We start from the raw sequence: 17,209 nt of genomic DNA, 5'->3' as shown, positions 1-17,209 counted from the left end.
CAGGCGCCCAGGGCGTGGAGCTGAAAGGGAGCTCGCGAGGCGCCTTCTGTTTACCTTTTATGGTTAAAATAACAGTTTAGCAAAGAAGCGACTTTACGAAGAAGCGATTTAGTGAAATCGTCTCAAGCTGCCGCAGCTCAGCCAGTTTAATCACCCCCAGAGAGCTGAACAACTGCGAGCACAATGGGACACAAAATCATTTTGTGTGTAAATGAGCGTGCCATTCTGCTCTCTCCTTTCTGCTCAGGCGGGCGGGGCTCGGCTGCAGGCGGGCTCGGGACCCGGGTCTTCTGCCGCAGCTCAGAGAAGCGGGTCAATACTGGACCGTTTGCGAACCCGCGGGCCTCTGGCCCCTGCAACAGGCAGCTTGGCAGAGACTTGGGAGGGCCGGTGCGCTCTGGGCTGGGGTTGGGACTGGGTTTGATGCTGTTGGTGGAATGAACTGTTTCTCACTGCGTCCACTTTTATGCTTCTGACCTCCCTCAGCAGTGGTCTCGGGGAAAAGGTCGTTGTCCGGCACAGATACGTTTGTCCGAGGGAGCAGTGGAGATTCGGGTGGAGGCATAACGCCTGGGGCTTCCAATGGTGAGTTTCTGGTTTACCATGAGCGTCAGGTTGTGCTCTGGATGGGAAAGACGCTGCATGTGAACAGCACAGATCAGCTTGGCTGATGGGTGCTTGGCGTTAATGTGGCACTTTTGAGTTGTGTTTTGGTAGTGAGAAACATCTGGCAGCAGGCTTTGATAGAATTTCAGTCAGAATTCCTTCCAGTTCCGCTTACCCTCAGTGTCTTCCTCCCTGACTCCTCCCCAAGCAGAGCCTCCCAGGGCAGGATAATCCATTCCTGAGGTCTGTTTTGGTTTCTCAGAACTTCCTTGAGATGAATGACCTGGTTTTCTTTTTTTTAAGCTTTCCAGAACTCAGGAACAGCAAAAGCAGAGGGGTGGAGCAGCCAGCCCCCAGTGAGGATATAACCCCTACCCCACCTGGAGCTGTTTCTGGTGAGGGCACTTGCCAGGACTCTGAGGGTAGAACAAACCTCAGCAAGGAAGCCTACTTACATTTACAGGGTTTGACGCTTCTTGGACCTTGTTTTAAAATTGTATGTTGAATTTCAAGACACAAATTGAGAAGCCAAAGTTTAGCAGGAGAAAGCAGTCTCTTGGGTCTCCAGGATGTCATTAAGTCATTTGGTTGCTCTCTAAGGGTTATACCTGGAAGAGAGAAGTCCAGGTCAGGTTTGTGGAAGCCAGTGTACACGTGTGTGTGTGTGTGTGTGTGTGTGTGTGTGAAGCTTCCCTCCCTCCCCCTTCAGACAGCCCCAAGTCAGTGGAAGGGGATGCAGAAAACTGCCACTTTCCAGCCTTCCTGCTTGGAGCCTGCAGAATGCCCTGGGGGTGGCTCCTTGGGACTGAAGGGCAGTCTTATTTTAGGTGGCTGTGGCACAGAGGAAAGTAGGGCTGGGGAGGAAGCAGGCAAAAGGTCCATTTGCTGAAGGCTGTCTGGCCAGCTCTCTAATGCCTCCAGGGTGTGTGATCCTGAGGGGGCCTGGAATACGTTAGGCACTGACTACTCAGACTCCTCAGTCCTCTGGCTCTGCCTTCTGCTGGGAAACTGGGAGGTGCAGATAGGCAAACAAAGACAGGCTTTCTCTCCTGTTGAGCATCAGGGGAGAGGTAGCTTCTGAAGTGACTTTCCCTCCTCTGGTGCCTTCCTGAGTCTGGCCACGCCACTCGCCACTCAAAACACAGTGGGGAAAAGTCCTGGCCTCCTTGGCCCATAGAGGGTGGGGGATCTTTTCCTGAGCTGCAGTCTACAGGGTTCTCCGCTGATGCAAGAGGAGACACGCTTGGTAACATGGCTGTAAACCAAAATACCAGGAAAATCAGATTTGTTCTGAAACATTTTGGGGCAATAATGGTGAGCATATGTTTCAGTACTGTCATTAGCCAAATTAGCAGACAGAACTGCCCAGAAAACACATGTGTGAGTGTATGTGTTTGGGTGTGGGTGTGTGTGTGTATGCACACACATGTGCACAAAAAGCGATGTCCAGGAAGTCTGCTTTGGGGTGTGGAGACAGGTCTGGGAGGGCTGCGTGGTGCACGTGTGTTCCCAGAGTGTGGGAAGAAAGGAAAAATCTGAGCATCTTTGACTCCAGGGAAGGCCTGGCAGCCACCACTGCTGAAGAGTAAGTCCTCCGGTTTTGTCGCTGCTTCCCACAGATACTCTGGGCAGAGATGGAAGCCTAGATGCCTCACCGTAAGGAGCGGCCGAGTGGGTCCTCGCTTCACACTTACAGCAGCGCCGGCACCGTGGTGAGCCTGTGGGGTATGGGCTAGGCTGAGTCAGCGCCGTGGCCCCCACCTTGTCCTTTTCTCAGGTGCCTGTTCACGGGCTGCCCTTTCTCCCCAGCACTCAAGAAATGACTGTTGACTGGCTGTATGATTATGTATGTTTTTGAAACAAAAATGCTCTTAATTTGATGTGAAATTTACTACATGTATAAAACCCAACGCCTTAGGTGCTGAGGAAGTCACTAATTTAGAGGTGTCTCGTTACTGAGACAAACTTGCAAAAACCCCTGAATCCCAATTCACAAATTGGTGATTCGTTTGTCAGGGGATATTTCACATCTAACACATAAGCCCACGACCTTTAATTAGAATTTTGCAGTTTGTTTTATGCCCCTGGAGGCTGACACCTTGAAAAATTTTTTTCTTGATTTCTTATTGCTAATAAGCATCTTTCTTTTCCCCCCTGGTACTTTGAAGAAAATGATGCAAATACACTTAATTATAGTGGTGGCCATAATTTGTCAGCTGAATATGTGATCAGGCACAGGCAGAAGTGATCTGATTAGATCTGTGATCACACTCACAATAAAGGGAGTGTACGGCTGTGTTGTTGGAAAACTATTGTGTCTTTGCCTTGTTTCTGTCTCCAGGAGGGAGGAAACATGTCCCGGCTGTCTCTCACCCGGTCGCCTGTGTCTCCCCTGGCTGCCCAGGGGATCCCACTGCCAGCTCAGCTGACCAAGTCCAACGCACCTGTGCACATCGATGTGGGCGGCCACATGTATACCAGCAGCCTGGCCACACTCACCAAGTACCCCGACTCCAGGTAAGGCAAGCTCTCTGAGCGCCAGGCCTGTGGCTCTGCAGAGCAACAGCTGCAGCCTGCTGCAGCAGGGCCTGTCTCCCTCGCCGGCTGCCACACAGGCTTTCTCCATCATACACCAGCCTATGCAGACCCTGGAGCTGAGGCTTTGGGAAGCCGAGTTCGCTTGTTAAAGGCAGCTTTAAAACAGGTCTTGTGAACCATGCTTTGGTGACATTGGTCATGCGAGGTGGAGTGCCAGACCTACTGGCAGAGGCTTAGACTTGTTCAGAGGCAACCCTTCTGAGCCTGGCCAGCAGCTAGCTGGAGAATCTGTCTCGTGAACCTTCAGTTTCCTCTTCAGTAAGTCTCAGCCTGGCCTCTGCAGAGCATTGTTTGTGAGCCAAGGATGCCAAGCACATCTTGGAGCATATGTGTATGTATATGTGTGTGTGTGTGTGTGTGTGTGTGTGTGTGTGTGTGTAAACAATTGCTTCCTGTTGTGAACATGTGTAAGGGGACAGAGGAGGAGCTGCAGTTTGCCCTCTTTGTTTGGGTGGCACTGTCAGACCTGAAGGGCTAGCAGGCGTCCCTCAGAGATAGAAGTTACAGTGACTTTCTAGGTCTTCCAAGGTGTTCGGGAACATTTGAGGCAGTGGCTGAGCATGTGCCTCATACCCTATAGTAGATTAAGTGTCTGTAAATCAGTCCCCTGGAGGGAGCCACCCATGCTGCTGATGCTGGGCTGCCCTAACTCCTGACCGAAGCAGGGTGCTGGGTGCTGCTGACTCCCTTGTTGCCTCTTGGATGTTTTCCTCCTAAGGGTGGACCAGGATTCCCATTGGCACTGCAGCAGGGCTGACGGAGGTTAGCTGGGTCTCTGAGCATCTCCTGGAGCAGCATGCTGTTTGCTAAGCCTGTGACTGCTTGTTCCTGGCACGGCAGAGATGTGGCCACCATTCTCTGGGGCCACTGAGGGCTGGGAGATGAGGGAGCCAGCGCTGCAGGGCATCGCCCTGGTTTTATACATTTAAAATAAGAACTAACTAATCCCCTAGACACCAGGTGATTGTCTCTGGGGAGCTCATGTGTCAGGCTGCCTTGTCAATGGTGTGGTGGCTCAAAGCATGGAAGTTTACAGTGCACAGGGCAGGCTGCTTTCAGAGCTTCTTTAGGGTCAGATAGATCCCTCTGCAAGGACAAATGTGTCCCATCAAACTTCAGTTCAGAATTTGGGGAGTCTTGGGTACCATTGGTGGTTGGGGCTTCACACCCACAGCCTGACAGACTACACATGGTCCCCTTACTGAACTTGAGGCCGGGGAGGGCAGGAACCATGAGACTATGTCACCCTGTGTGCTCACTTGCAGAGCCTTATCTAGGATGGGCGATGGATTCTGCTTATTTAATTTCAGTTTTGCCTTCTGCGGCATTCCTGAGTTGTATGAGATAGATCATCCTTTAATCAGTTGACGATGTTTGTGAGATTTATAAAATCTTTTGCCCACAACCATCTTGGAAGAGTGTTCTCTGAAATGAGACATTTGCCTTTCTGGAGCAATCACAGCCCAGGCCTGGGGGGAGATAAGAGGGCCTCCTGCTTATTTTGTCTCCCGGCCTGAGAGTTGGGAGGGGACCAGTGGACTTCCCCTCCCAGGCCACAGTGTGGTTCATCCTTGCCCAGCTTTGCAGTCGGGAATGTAATCTTGCTGGGGTACTAAGCCCCCCATGGCCCCTTGACCTGTCAAGTGGGACCCTCAGCCAGCAGGATGTACCCAGGAGGATTGGTAGTCAGCATTCTTTCCCAGGGCTGGGCCTCAAGGTGAATCTGTTGTTCTGCCTGGACTGCTTCTGGTTCATTATAGAGCCTAAAGCTCTGGCCTAGTGACCAGGGGCTGTCATGACCTGTGGGACAGTTAGAGGACAGGGGGTCAGGTGGGGTCTGAGAAGCTCATTGCCAGGCTGTGCTAGAAAGGGCCTCTTGGATCTCTCGTTCTTTTAGTGGGTTACTACAGTTTAAAACTATTCTTTAACAACTCTGGAAAAATGGATCAATCCCTCACCCAGAGGGTTTCTGGATGTCATTGTTCCTCACTGATGCCTGTTTTTGGCTCATCCAAGTGGCTTGGGTGCTGAGAGCCTGGTAGCAGTTCCCAGGAGGCGCCATTAGTCCTCACACAGCACAGCTACTTGGGGCTGGGACTGGGGCTCCCCTTTGTCTGGCCTGCTAGACGTCACCTAGCTGCCATCAGCACAGCCCCACACTGACATCCATCCTGGCTGTGGGGAGCAACAGACAGAAATGGCCAGGAGCTTCAGAGCTAATAAAACCTCGCACTGAAACATTCAGGAAATTGGAGCCAGAGCTTTTAAAAAAGAAGATGAAGACAACGTGATGCCTCGCTTTCACACTGGAAGCCAGTGATGGGACTGTGCCCTTTCTGACCCTGAGGGTTCCTGCTGCCAAAATACGAACTCATCCACTTATTCCACAGAGGACGTCTGAGGTTGGCTGTCCTACATCCTATGGCCTCCCCTCAAAAGGTGGCCTGCAGCTATTTCCACAGGACACATGGAGCCACCAACAACCCAGGAGGTCATGGCGGGAGCTTGTTCTTAAGACCTTGCAAGAGGCTGGAGGTTCCTTCATGGTGATTATTCAAACCCTGCCTCAGCCTGCACACATCCTTGGTAGGCGTGGGTTCTAGGGGCATGCAAGGCCTGTGTGCTATGTGGAGATACCCTGCTGTCAGCTGGTCCTGCAACAGATCTTGAATCATGAAAAGATGTAGAACCAGCTAGTTGTGGGTACATCCAAAATCTGTAGACCAGCAGGACACTCTGGAGCCCCAGCCAGCCGTGACATCAGAAGGATTTGGAACTCAGCCAGGCCAAGCACATTGCTTGCTGCACAGAGAGTTTGAAAGCAGCCGGGAAAGGCGGAGAGAATTCCCAAGCGGTCTGAGGCTTCGGATTTGCTGACTCACCTGTGGATGTGGCTCTTACTTCTTCCTGCCAGTGCCAGTGGACCTTCAGCTGCCTGTCAGCCACTGCCCATGGCATTTTGCTTAGTCACATCTGTCTACAGAGATGGTGGGTGGCCCTCACTCTGACAGCTCAATGTCCACATTCTATGAGGCCAGGCCTTGGGTGCTTTGAAAGTTTCGAGAAATCATGGAACCCACAGGGCTTTCCAACAGGGACTGTGTCTTAAGGGACCACTATCATTAAGCCTGGAGGTTGATGGGGCTCAATGGCCTTTGGAGCCCTGAGAGTATCTGGGTGGCCACAGGTTTGTTCCCGACTTGAGTCCTCTACATACTACAGCGCCGGCCCAACCATAAGGCAGCCTTGCCCTTTACCCTGGCCCAATGGCCGAGTCTCCAGAATGAGAACAGGTGACTACATAGCTTCTCTGTGCTGTGCAAATCTTCATGGCTGATTCCTTGAAGTGGGCCAGGCCACTCACTAGAGCATAGTTGTTGTTGTTGGGAAGTCCTAAGAGGGATCTGTCCTCCTGATGTGCCCTGGGTATACAATGACAGCAGTGGGGTAGGATCTCGGGAGAGGCTGGCTTGGAATGGACAGAGGAGTGGGCTGTTGTGGGGACCAGGGAAACATCTCTGGAGGGGTGTGGGCAGGTGCAGGCAGAGTGGGGGCATTTAGTCTCCAGTTTATGCAAGTTGAGCTGGTAGTCCCAGATCAGACCACTTTTGTGGACAAGTTGCTACCTTGGTAGAGTCCAGTTGGGCATGAATATGTGGTCCTGCCCTCAAAGAAGCCCTGAGAAGGTCTGGTAGTGCTATCACTGGGGACTCAGTGCCAACATCCCTCCTCTTCCTGAGCCAAGCTCTTGGCTGTCCCTAACCCTCTTGTGGCTCCTAAGTCAGCCTGGAGTCTGCAGGGCTATTGACCAAGCCAGAATCCGCTGCCCTGGGCTTTGGGAGGTGTAAGCCCTGGCTCTATACCTCCTTCTCCTTGGAATAGGTAGGGATCAGCATCAGGTTGTCCCCAAGAGCTTCCTGCAGGTCCTGCATTTGTTAGAACCACAGTTCTTCTGTGAACAGGGTGCTGGCAACTTTTCCCTTCTAGTCCTAGTCCCTACCAGGTGTGCACGTGCTGTGGCATGGATGTGTGCTTGTGGGAGTGCACGTGCATTACTGTGTGTGTGCTGTGGCACACATGCACACATACTGTCCCTTCCGTCTGCCTCTGTGCCTCCCTGAGTGGCTGTGGGGAATTTGTGACTTTGTATCTCTGGCTGGGTGGCATTGACTGGTGTGTCTTTCCCTGTATGTGTCTGACTGCCTGAGATCTGTGGGTTCCAAGGGAGGGAACCGTGTGACCTATGCCTGTTGCCTGAGCACTGTGTCTGATTGCTTGTTGACATGGGTTGAGTGAGAAGGTTGTGTGTCCTCTGTGACTGTCTTGGTTGATTTACATATGTTCACCAGGTATGTGGCTATTGGCTGGGGTACTGGGTGGTGGTTGCGCATTTTTTGGATGGGTCTGCCTGGTGAGGGTACGTGTGCCAGCTCCGTGACCTGTTGATGTCCCCATGTCTGGCTGTAGTTTTCCAGGCTGGTAACATGTGTCAGCTGGCTGGTGTGTACAGCTGGGTGTGTCACTGTCCCTCTGTGGATTGTATGTGGAGGTGGCATTGCTATGGCTGCCCCATTGTCCTGTATGACAGTGATCTGGCTGCCCCAGTTTCTTGCAGACAGCTCAGACCTGGCACAGTCTTAACATTGCTCAAGTGTGTCCCTTCCAGCAGGGTGGGCACTGAGGAGTAAGGACAGGACACGTGGACCCAGCCCCTTGTTCCTACGTCCCACCTTGTCTCTCTCAGAATAAGCCGCCTCTTCAATGGCACTGAACCCATCGTTCTGGACAGTTTGAAACAGCATTATTTCATTGACCGGGATGGGGAGATTTTCCGCTATGTCCTGAGCTTCCTGCGGACGTCCAAACTGCTGCTTCCGGATGACTTCAAGGTGAGTCCACAGCCAGCAGTCCCCCTGTGCTGCCTGTGCCATGGCATTACACAGGGGACGCTGTGACTCAATAAATGGACCCATGGTTGTCATGGCAACCATAAAAAGTTAAACGATGGAGCCGAGGGCTAAATCAGTTTTTTTTAACTAATTTTGTTTTCTCACATTTTTAGCTTATTTATCAGGGTGTAACAACAATTAAGCTGCAGCATTTACCCCAGTTTAATGTTTGTCGTGTTTAGGGACTGTTGTGTGCTGCACTTATGGAAGTTAGAGGTTCACAATTGCACTCCTTGTTGGGAATTGCAAGGGGGAAAACCGATGATCCAGACATACACCCTTTCAACAGAAGGTCGCCCCCAGGTCTCAGGATGAGCCTCGCTGGGTAGCTGATCTAGTTCCTTCTTCCTGCCTTAGTCTGAGCCCCTCCAAAGACCAGGAATTTTAGGAGGAAGAAAACTCAGGCTTGGGCTACTTACTGGCTCCTGCTAGCAAATGTCTGTCCTTTCTTCTTTGCTTCCTATTTCATTCCTGCAGCTACCCAGAGGACCAGTAGCTCTGGAGCACTTTTTTTTTTTCCTTTACCCAACTCATTTACTGAGTGCCGACTACTGAACTTGAGCTGACCATACGGGGAACACACCTGGGTCCTGCCCCACAATGCTTAAAGTTTGTGGGAAAACAGTTGTTGACCATGACTACAATGGGACCAATCATTCAGAATTTAGTGAGGATTTGAGTGAATGGAGGAACACGGCCAGGAGGACTTCGAAGAAAGGATGTTTTGCTGGGTTGTGAGAGAGTAACAGGCGGACAGGTATATGAGCCTTGGTAAGAAGGTGTAGGTGGCCAAGGGCTTGGTTTATTCCAGCACTGAGAAGGTATCAGACCTGGGGTCTTGTGAACCAGGAGGGGGCAGGCAGGAAGGGAGGCTGCTCTTTGACATCAAGACCTTGGTGAGAGGCTCGGCATTTGGAAATTTACCTTGCGGCAATGGGAGGGCTGGGAGTAGGGTAAGAATGATCAGATTTACCAATAGGAAAGATTGCATTGGTTCCTGTGTAGACAAGGATGCAGGGAGGGCGGGGGTGTGAGCAGGAGGCCAGTTATGGAAGAGGCCACTTCCCCAGTTCCAGTTACATTGTTGCATGCTTTGGACCAGGGTTGAGGCAGAGAAGTTGGAGCGAGGCAGGAACTTATATTTAGGGAGAAGATGTGGGTGTGGGTTGGCAGGGGAAGTGGGTAGTGGAGTTGCTCCCAGCTTTTCCCTTGAGATTTGGGTCAAGTAAGACAGGCTGGTGGCATTTGGTGTCCCACTGCTTCATGGAAGAGCTGGTGGAAAGTCAGCTGGAGGTATCCCTGGCTGTGAGGAAAGATGGGTTGTTTGGTGCAAAGATGTCATATAAAATTCTAGGAGCTGATCAAAGTGGGGAGAGCGAAGGTCAGGACAGGACCCAGAGGAATCTGCACAGTTAGGAGGGCTCCCTGACGGAAGGTAGGCTCAGAAGATGAGGAGGACTTGAGCCTCCCTTGGGGCAGTTCCACAGGAGAGGGACAGCAGATGAAAGGGACTTAAGACATGTGGGGTGGGCCCTAATTTGGGAGCTGGGCTTCCTTGCCTTTCCTCCAGGGTCTCTCAGGCTTGCCAGCCAGCCCTGTGTGTTAAGCCCCAGTAGGTAGCATGAGTCATAGGCCTAGACCACTCAGGACTGGGGCTTATGTGGGTGGCCATGTATTTGACTAGGGGCCAGTATCAGAGCTGAGGGACAATTTTTATGATCCTGACCAGCCCAGGAGTGGGCTGCCTGTCTAGGGTGGCCTCCTGGAGCACCTTGTCATACTCTGTGCTTGGTTGAGTAGGGGCAGGGCCAGGCACTGGGCAGGTCTTGTCCTTCAAACCTCATTCTCCTTTTTTGAGTTGTATGTTTATATCGATTTTATAGAGGAGGAAACTGAGGGTCAGGGAAAGTCAGTGAGTTTCATGGATTTGGAGCCTGGTAGGTGATGCTTGAATTCCAACCTGTGTAGGGCTCTCTAAAGACTTTTTTTTTGACTCAGTCTGGGCTGTAAACTCTGCCAGGTTGAGTAAAGCTGAGTTACCAGTTTGATGTCTTATCTGGGTGGGGTTCTAAGAAGGCAGCAGGTTCAAGCCATACGTACAGCCTCTCACTCCTGCAGTGTAGCTCTCTGGTCTTTCCATAAGCTTCTCTCTGCTCCAGGAGGATGAGGTCACCCAGTGCTTAGGGCCAGATGGAAGGGCACAGGTACACACCTGACAGCAGCTAGATTCTTTGCACACATTCTCCTGAGCCTCATTTGCCCAACCATCCCCGTTAACACTGCCCTGTGGGTCACGGTTCCTACAGAAAGGGGAGATTCCCACCCTCCACCTCCCTCAACCCCATGCACACATGTCTGCAGGACTTCAGCCTGCTGTACGAGGAGGCGCGGTACTACCAGCTGCAGCCCATGGTACGAGAGCTGGAACGCTGGCAGCAGGAACAGGAGCAGCGACGCCGCAGCCGGGCCTGTGACTGCCTGGTGGTGAGAGTCACACCGGACCTGGGGGAGCGCATTGCGCTCAGTGGCGAGAAGGCCCTCATTGAGGAGGTCTTCCCCGAGACCGGGGATGTCATGTGCAACTCCGTCAACGCAGGCTGGAACCAGGACCCCACGCATGTCATCCGCTTCCCTCTCAATGGCTACTGCCGGCTCAACTCTGTGCAGGTGAGGGCTGTGGGCCCTGGTACTGCGCCTCCCTCTCCGAGCAGAGCACACGAGCGAGCAGGAGGGAGGCGCAGTCCCTGAAATGGTGAAGCCCTCTGTGCCATCTTACAGAAAAGGCAACAATGTGTCGATGCATAATTTATGTCCCGCTCATAATTAAATGATGGAGCCTGGGGGATGGACTTAAAAAAATTGATCTGTACTTTTTCTTTTTTCCCAAAAGGATGTTCTATAAAAATGGCCCAGGGTATTTTCAACCAAGTGTGCTTCTTTTGACACCCAGAGTCTGACTTTGGATTCAAATTAAACTCAGGCACCAGGAGAGGTGAGACAGAGGCCTGGAGCCCCTTCCTCACCTTGCTGACCTGGGGGCCACAGGCACCCAATCACAGCCCAGAGCATTTCTGCCTGGCTTTTCCCGGATGAGTCAAAAGGTTCAGAAGCTCAGATGGAATGGTGGTTCATTTTCTAACAGCTCTTCCCACACACAAGGGGAACTTTCATTTTTCCCTTATGCTGGGGATGGAACCCAGGGCCTTTGCACGAAACTACATCCCCAGCACTTTTTATTTTGGCACAAGGTCTCGCTAAGTTGCCCAAGCTGGACTTGAACTTTTCATTGTCTTGCCTCAGCCTCCCAGAGTTCTGGGGTCACAGGCATGCACCACTATGTCCAGGGGCGAATTTATATTTTGGGATTAGGTCAGAATGGACTGTGGAGAAAGATCCCTTATGCACACATCCCATTGGCTACGGGTCCGAACGTGCCAGTTGGAGAACACAGGTGTCAGACACGGTGACCCGACCCCACCTTCACAGAGGCACAAACCCACCAGGACGGGAGGCCTGCGGAGACTGCAAACCCCACCCCCTATTCTCCACCCAGGGCTCCTTTGAACTGCTGAGCCCCCAGGCATCAAGGCATCTGGGACTCACAGCTCCGGGAAGCAGGTGGCTGCCCAGAGGCGGAGGGCAGGGGCTTTCCATTATTGGGACCAGAGACTGATAGGGTGCCTGGAGCCATATGTGTGCTAGTTCTGCCCTAGAGAAGAGAGAAGCAGCCCAAGGGCTCTTTTTGCTTGTCCAAATCCCAAGGCTGTGCACCTTGAGGGCAGCAGGATAATAGCTCAGGTTGGTTAGCACACCCAGGGCCAATAACTGAAGGGGCCCCTGGGTCTGTCTGCACCTGTCTATCCTGCAGCAGGCCTCAGCGTTGGTGAAGCAGGGAGCTTTGTTGGTGAGTTACTGAGATCTTAGCAGGACGAGGTGATTAGCTCTATCTAGGACCCAGCTGCCCACCAGCCAGGCCAGGCAAACTTTGCAGCTGAACCTTGCTGACCCCTCTTTCTTCCTCGGCAGGTCTTGGAAAGGCTCTTCCAGAGGGGTTTCAGTGTGGCTGCATCCTGCGGAGGTGGGGTGGACTCCTCCCAGTTCAGCGAGTACGTGCTTTGCCGGGAGGAGCGGCGACCACAGCCCACCCCTACTGCCGTCCGGATAAAGCAGGAGCCCCTGGACTAGGCCCTGCCTCAGTGCCCACCTAAGGCCCCTTGAGGCCTGGTGTCGCTCCCAGAGACCTGGAAACAGTGCTGGGGAGTCCTGCCTGTGTACTTAGCAGTGGGCTCGAGACAGAGGGTGGGGCTGGAGGGTCCATTGCCATCCCAGGGCACACCAGGCCCCCAGGTGTCATGGCAACAGAAGGTGGCAGGCTGAAGGCCTGCCCACTGAAGAACTGTTGTGACCAGAGATGCCACAGCCAGAACTCCGCTGCCAGCTCTCCCAGTCCCGTGCTCTGTGGTCGGTGCGGAGTCTTCTACTTGCTGAGGCAGAATGAGTGGAGGCATCCCCAGCTATTCCTGAGCAGCTGTTTATCCTTCTCCGCGTGTGGCAGACTCTTGGCGGGTCTCCTTGCATCAGAGATGGCCTATTTTTCTATAGTATTTAAAATGGAAGTAACTGTCACTGCACAAGGCAGCAAGGCCGCCAAGGACCCATGCTTCTTCATCTGGTGCTCAGTTCTCAGTCAGATAATGCAGCAGGCCCATGAGGTGGATGAGCTGTGGGGCCCCCAGGCCCAGGTGCCTGTAGAGCTAGGGCTGGGGGGACGGATGTGGGCAGGATGGTGCTGTAGGAGCTGAGGCAGGGGCCTCGGGCAGGGCTGCTGGGAGGAGGGGTGGAGCGGGGGTCAGATGGCCCACATGACTATCTCAGACCCTCTCCTTTGCTGCCATCCAAGGCTCAGGCTGCGCTCAGCAGGTCACCTGCCCTGCTCATGCCCAGGAGTTTCCAGTCCTGTCTGTGTGCTCGCACCTGGGCTCATCTGTCCCCATCAGGACCAGCCATGGGGGCTGCACCTTACCTCAAGAATGGGCCTCACCATGAAGGGGCCCATCTGTCAGCAGCATCCTCTGGGTCCCCAGCTCAGGGAGCCACCCCAGCTCCAGTTTTCCCACACTAATATGCACACTGAGTTTTAGTTAAACTTGTTATACTAGCCTGGCGGTAAAACCTGGACACAGGCATACCTAGCGCTCTTGACCCTGGATTCCAGGGAGGACTGACCCTGAGGGGATCCTCATAGACCTGCTGCCTCCCAGACAACAGGCTCAAAGACGGATACCTTGGGCCTTGTCAATCTTCCCAAGTGCTGGCCCCTCCTGGATGGGGAAAATGCAGAGGACTGGTGGGTGGGGAACCTGGGCCAGCACCCTGTGTATAATGCCTGTAGACTTGTATATGACTCCTTTAATATTGTAAAGATGCTGATGTACAATTGTGTGTTTGTGCAAACACATTACATTCCTAGTTCATGCCATAAATAATGCTATGAAGCAAAAGACTGAGGCTCTGTCCTATGCAGAAGAAGTAGCAGTTGGATTCCCACATTTGATGTGCAGGGAGGTTTGGGGGTGGAATTTCTGCCTCGGTTCCTTCAGTTCAAAGCCAGGAAGAACCAGCAGCAGTGGCTGGGAGAGGGGCGGGACTAGGGTCCTGAGCTTGGTGTTATTTATTGCATTTGGGTATTTCTTTGTTGCTTCTGCCTGTCCCCTCTGGGCAGCACAGATTCTGAATCCTGATTCACAATCCCTAACCAGATGTGAACAGGAAAAGGCAGACAGGTTTCAGGGGTTTTTGAACCCAGTCTTAACTGTGGGGGATTTTCTTTCTCACCATCTTTTGGTTGCAGGTAATGTTCTCTTTAGAACACACACAATGGTATAAGAAGGTAGCAGGCTGTGGCTTAGGCCAGTCTGGGGGACAAGCCACGTGGCCAACTGAAGATCAGCTGAGCAAACAATCTCTGTGACTTTCTAAGGGAAGGGTGTGTGTCGTGTAAACCCCCAATTTTAATGAGTCTGTATTTCTACTTGAGCGTTTATGTTCTAACCCATGAGGACCCTTTTACATACCTGCTGAGGGCCACCAGCCTCTGCCTGCCTCAGGGCATGAGAGCAATGAGCAGCGGCTTCACCTCAAGGCCACAAAGCAGATGCCAGCCCACTGTACAACCTAATTTGCTGGACAAACTTGCTAGGCTTCTCCACTCAATGCACCTACAGTTGGCACCTCTGCATTTGGCATCAGGCTTACAGCTGAGAGGAGGAGAAAGTGTTGTGTTCATTAGAAAGGAAGTCTTGTGAAAACAGCTCAATGCTGCAAATGTTTATAGATTTTTCTGGCATCATAGCCAGCATGGGTGCTGATGGTTGGAGACTACCATTCTCAAGCCATCTTTTTGTGCTAAAAGAAAGTGGGGGGGGGGTAATTCTACCTAACCAAATGTGACCAATTTCTTTACTTTTAAAGTAAAAGCAAGTAGTACGATTTTACATCGGCTGGGGGATTTCTGAGTTTGTAGGGAAATACTACCCATGATGCTACCATTCCAATATACTTACCCTCCACAGACAATAACTACGAAGTATCTGTTCCTTAAAGCATTTTTGCATTTCCTGGAATGGATATAATCTTTTGAGGACCTACCATCAATATTACTTCAATTCTTCCATCAACCTCAGGACTAATTATTCTTAATTAAGCAACTGGACAGAGAGCTTGGCCAGTGCTGCTTCCATTCCCCACCCAACCTCTTCCAGGGCAGAGAACCGGGTAAAAGCCACAGCCGGCAGATTCTGCCACTGTCCCGATCACATGGGCTCAAAGCCAGGTCACAAGTAATAATATCTTTTTATGAAGTGTGTGTGTGTGTGTGTGTGTGTGTGTGTGTGTGTGTGTGTTTTAAGCTACTATTTGTGTTCCTTAGAATAAATAAAGGATATTTTATGAATTACACACTGCTCTAGTGCTTTGTTTCTAGTCCGTGGAGGCAGCCATGAGAAGGTACTCTGGCTTGCATGACTACCTGGGATTTGGCTTGGCCTTAGAATAGGATCCTGAGTATCCCAAGTCCAAATCCCAGAGCTTCCTGTTCTGAGAGCCCTGGTGAGGGTTGGGTCCTAAGCAGTTTCATGGTCCCCCAACACCCACTGTGCACCCTGTTGTCTGACCCAGAAATGACAGACTCCACATCTCCCAGAGCCCTAATCCTGGACTCCTAGGGTTTAGCTTGCAGTGGACCTGTGACACTGTGCTGGTTTTAGCCATGTGCAAGCCAAGCCTCTAAGACATTTGAGAAGGGGCAGAGAAAGCACACGTGTGAGAACCAGGGAGACAATGTCCATCAAACCCTTAACCAAGAGAAGACTTGCTTTTGGCGGAGGGCAGCAGAACCTGCCCTCCCTCCCTGCCCAAGAGGCAGACTTGTGTTCCCTTGAGAATGCTGCCTGCTAAGATGGCCTCATTCCATCGTGCCCTGACCTTCGCTCTGGCAGCAGAGACAGCTGAATAGTTGTACTGGCCCAGGAAGATACACTGAAACACACAGGATAGATGACAAGATAGAACGTACAAAAAGGGAGCTGCTAGGGGGCTTGCAGTTAAAGATAGAGCTGGAGGGACAGTTACTGGTCAGAGAGAGCAGCTACTGACCTTGAGCCACAGTGTGATGGCCTTCACTTCAGTTGACTTTACAGTGTGTGGGCAAAGGCTGACGCAGCCAGGTAATATTGGTCTTGTCTCTTGTGTGATGAGGGCACAGCTGGGCCTCTTTCTGCTCCCCTCTATCTCTACCCAGAGCAGGTGGCTCCTTGTAGAGAGAAGGCTGGTGGGGGCTTTAACTTGTTCGCTACACTGAAGTATGTGGGTCACTATCTAGGGAAGAAGCCTGCTCTGTTTATTGCCACACATTTTAAAATTATCTACAAATAGATGTCCTTAAAATTAATTGTAAGTGTCGAGGAATGGTTTTAATGTGTACCGTCAAATGTAGCTCCTGCCTCTATTAAGTGTGAGATTTCTCATTAGACCAAACAAGGTTTGTTGTCAGTATCCATGGAAACCTACAAAGGGGTTAAAAAGATAAAGCTCTAATGTCCAACATAAAGCCCAGGACGATTTCCCTGCTGTATTTCAGAACCTCGTCTGGATCTGAGCAAGATGGTCAAGGGCACCAGCTTGAAGGAAACTATCCAGTAATAACTGTATTTAGATAAAACTGTTAAATTCATAGACTGGGCAGAGAGGAAGAGACACATTCCCTGCAGAATACTTTTCTGAGAAGAACTCATTCCTGACAATGGATTCTGGGCAGCCTTGTGTTCTCCAGAGGACTTAACAGGTAACCTTGCAAAGAACAAGACAATGAAAAAGGTGTTAGTGGCAGATAAAGACAGCTTTTTGCCAGGAATAAGGCTAGCAGTAACGTTCTCTCAGAAGCATCACAGTTTTCTAAGGTAACCCGAACGGGACACAGCTCTATTGAGGGCTGAGGGTCTGAAGAAGAGGGTTGAAGGTAGACATAGTGGTGTACACCTGTAATTGAAGCACTATGGGAGGCTGAGGCAGGAGGATCACAAGTTTGAGCCCAGTCTGGGCAAATTAGCAACTTAGCAAGACCCTGTGTCAAAAACAAAACAAAACAAAAAGCCGGGGATGTAGTTCAGTGTAAAAGGCCCTGGGTTCAATCTCCCATACTGAAAGCAGGGAGGGAGGGAAGACTGAGAGATAGAGCGGTGGCGGGGGTGCGGGAGAGAAGGAGAGATCAATCCAGGGATTTGACCTCCTTCTCCATGGACCTCACTGCCATGGCCTCAGTCCTCACCATCAGGACATCGATGGGTCCAGGACCATTTCTCTGAGCTGCCAGTGCCCCAGGGGACCTCACACCACCATCCAAAGGTAATCCTTGGATCTGGTTTGGGAGCACTAGATGGGGACTCCTTTCCCTCAAGCCCCAAAGCGGAGCAAATGGGGTGACTGAGCAAATTGAGCTCCCCAGACCTCAGCGTCACAGGTGGAGTGGGGGAGGGCTCCCTCCGAGGGAAGAGGCTGCT

General features: G+C 51.7%; 1 protein-coding gene across 2 annotated transcripts; it reads left to right on the top strand.

Annotated features, from left to right (window-relative positions):
• The first annotated feature begins 235 nt into the window (after positions 1-235).
• On the top strand, positions 236-15,042 carry Kctd15 (potassium channel tetramerization domain containing 15). Of its 2 annotated transcripts, XM_010631817.3 has the most exons (7): positions 504-585; positions 910-1,001; positions 2,226-2,318; positions 2,948-3,123; positions 7,949-8,093; positions 10,515-10,820; positions 12,180-15,042. In XM_010631817.3, the coding sequence occupies exons 3-7, from the start codon at positions 2,253-2,255 to the stop codon at positions 12,336-12,338; spliced, it is 852 nt and encodes a 283-aa protein (XP_010630119.1). In that variant the 5' UTR covers positions 504-585; positions 910-1,001; positions 2,226-2,252; the 3' UTR covers positions 12,339-15,042. The 2 variants fall into 2 exon arrangements, with proteins under 2 accessions (XP_010630120.1, XP_010630119.1); XM_010631818.3 differs by lacking the exon at positions 910-1,001 and having other exon boundaries at positions 236-585.
• The last annotated feature ends 2,167 nt before the right edge of the window (positions 15,043-17,209 follow it).

The sequence above is a fragment of the Fukomys damarensis genome, unplaced genomic scaffold (genome assembly GCF_012274545.1).
Source record: "Fukomys damarensis isolate Sample0158 unplaced genomic scaffold, DMR_v1.0_HiC HiC_scaffold_19, whole genome shotgun sequence".
Classification (NCBI taxonomy): domain Eukaryota; kingdom Metazoa; phylum Chordata; class Mammalia; order Rodentia; family Bathyergidae; genus Fukomys; species Fukomys damarensis.
Note: the sequence above shows the minus strand (reverse complement) of the source record. Positions and strands in the feature narration are given on the sequence as shown.

Excerpts from the sequence above, each read along its gene's own strand:
- Kctd15 (XM_010631818.3), top strand. The coding sequence starts at position 2,253 with ATGCCTCACCGTAAGGAGCGGCCGAGTGGGTCCTCGCTTCACACTTAC. Across the intron at positions 2,319-2,947 it reads ACAGCAGCGCCGGCACCGTG|GAGGGAGGAAACATGTCCCG; the intron begins GTGAGCCTGTGG and ends TTCTGTCTCCAG. Across the intron at positions 8,094-10,514 it reads TGCTTCCGGATGACTTCAAG|GACTTCAGCCTGCTGTACGA; the intron begins GTGAGTCCACAG and ends ACATGTCTGCAG.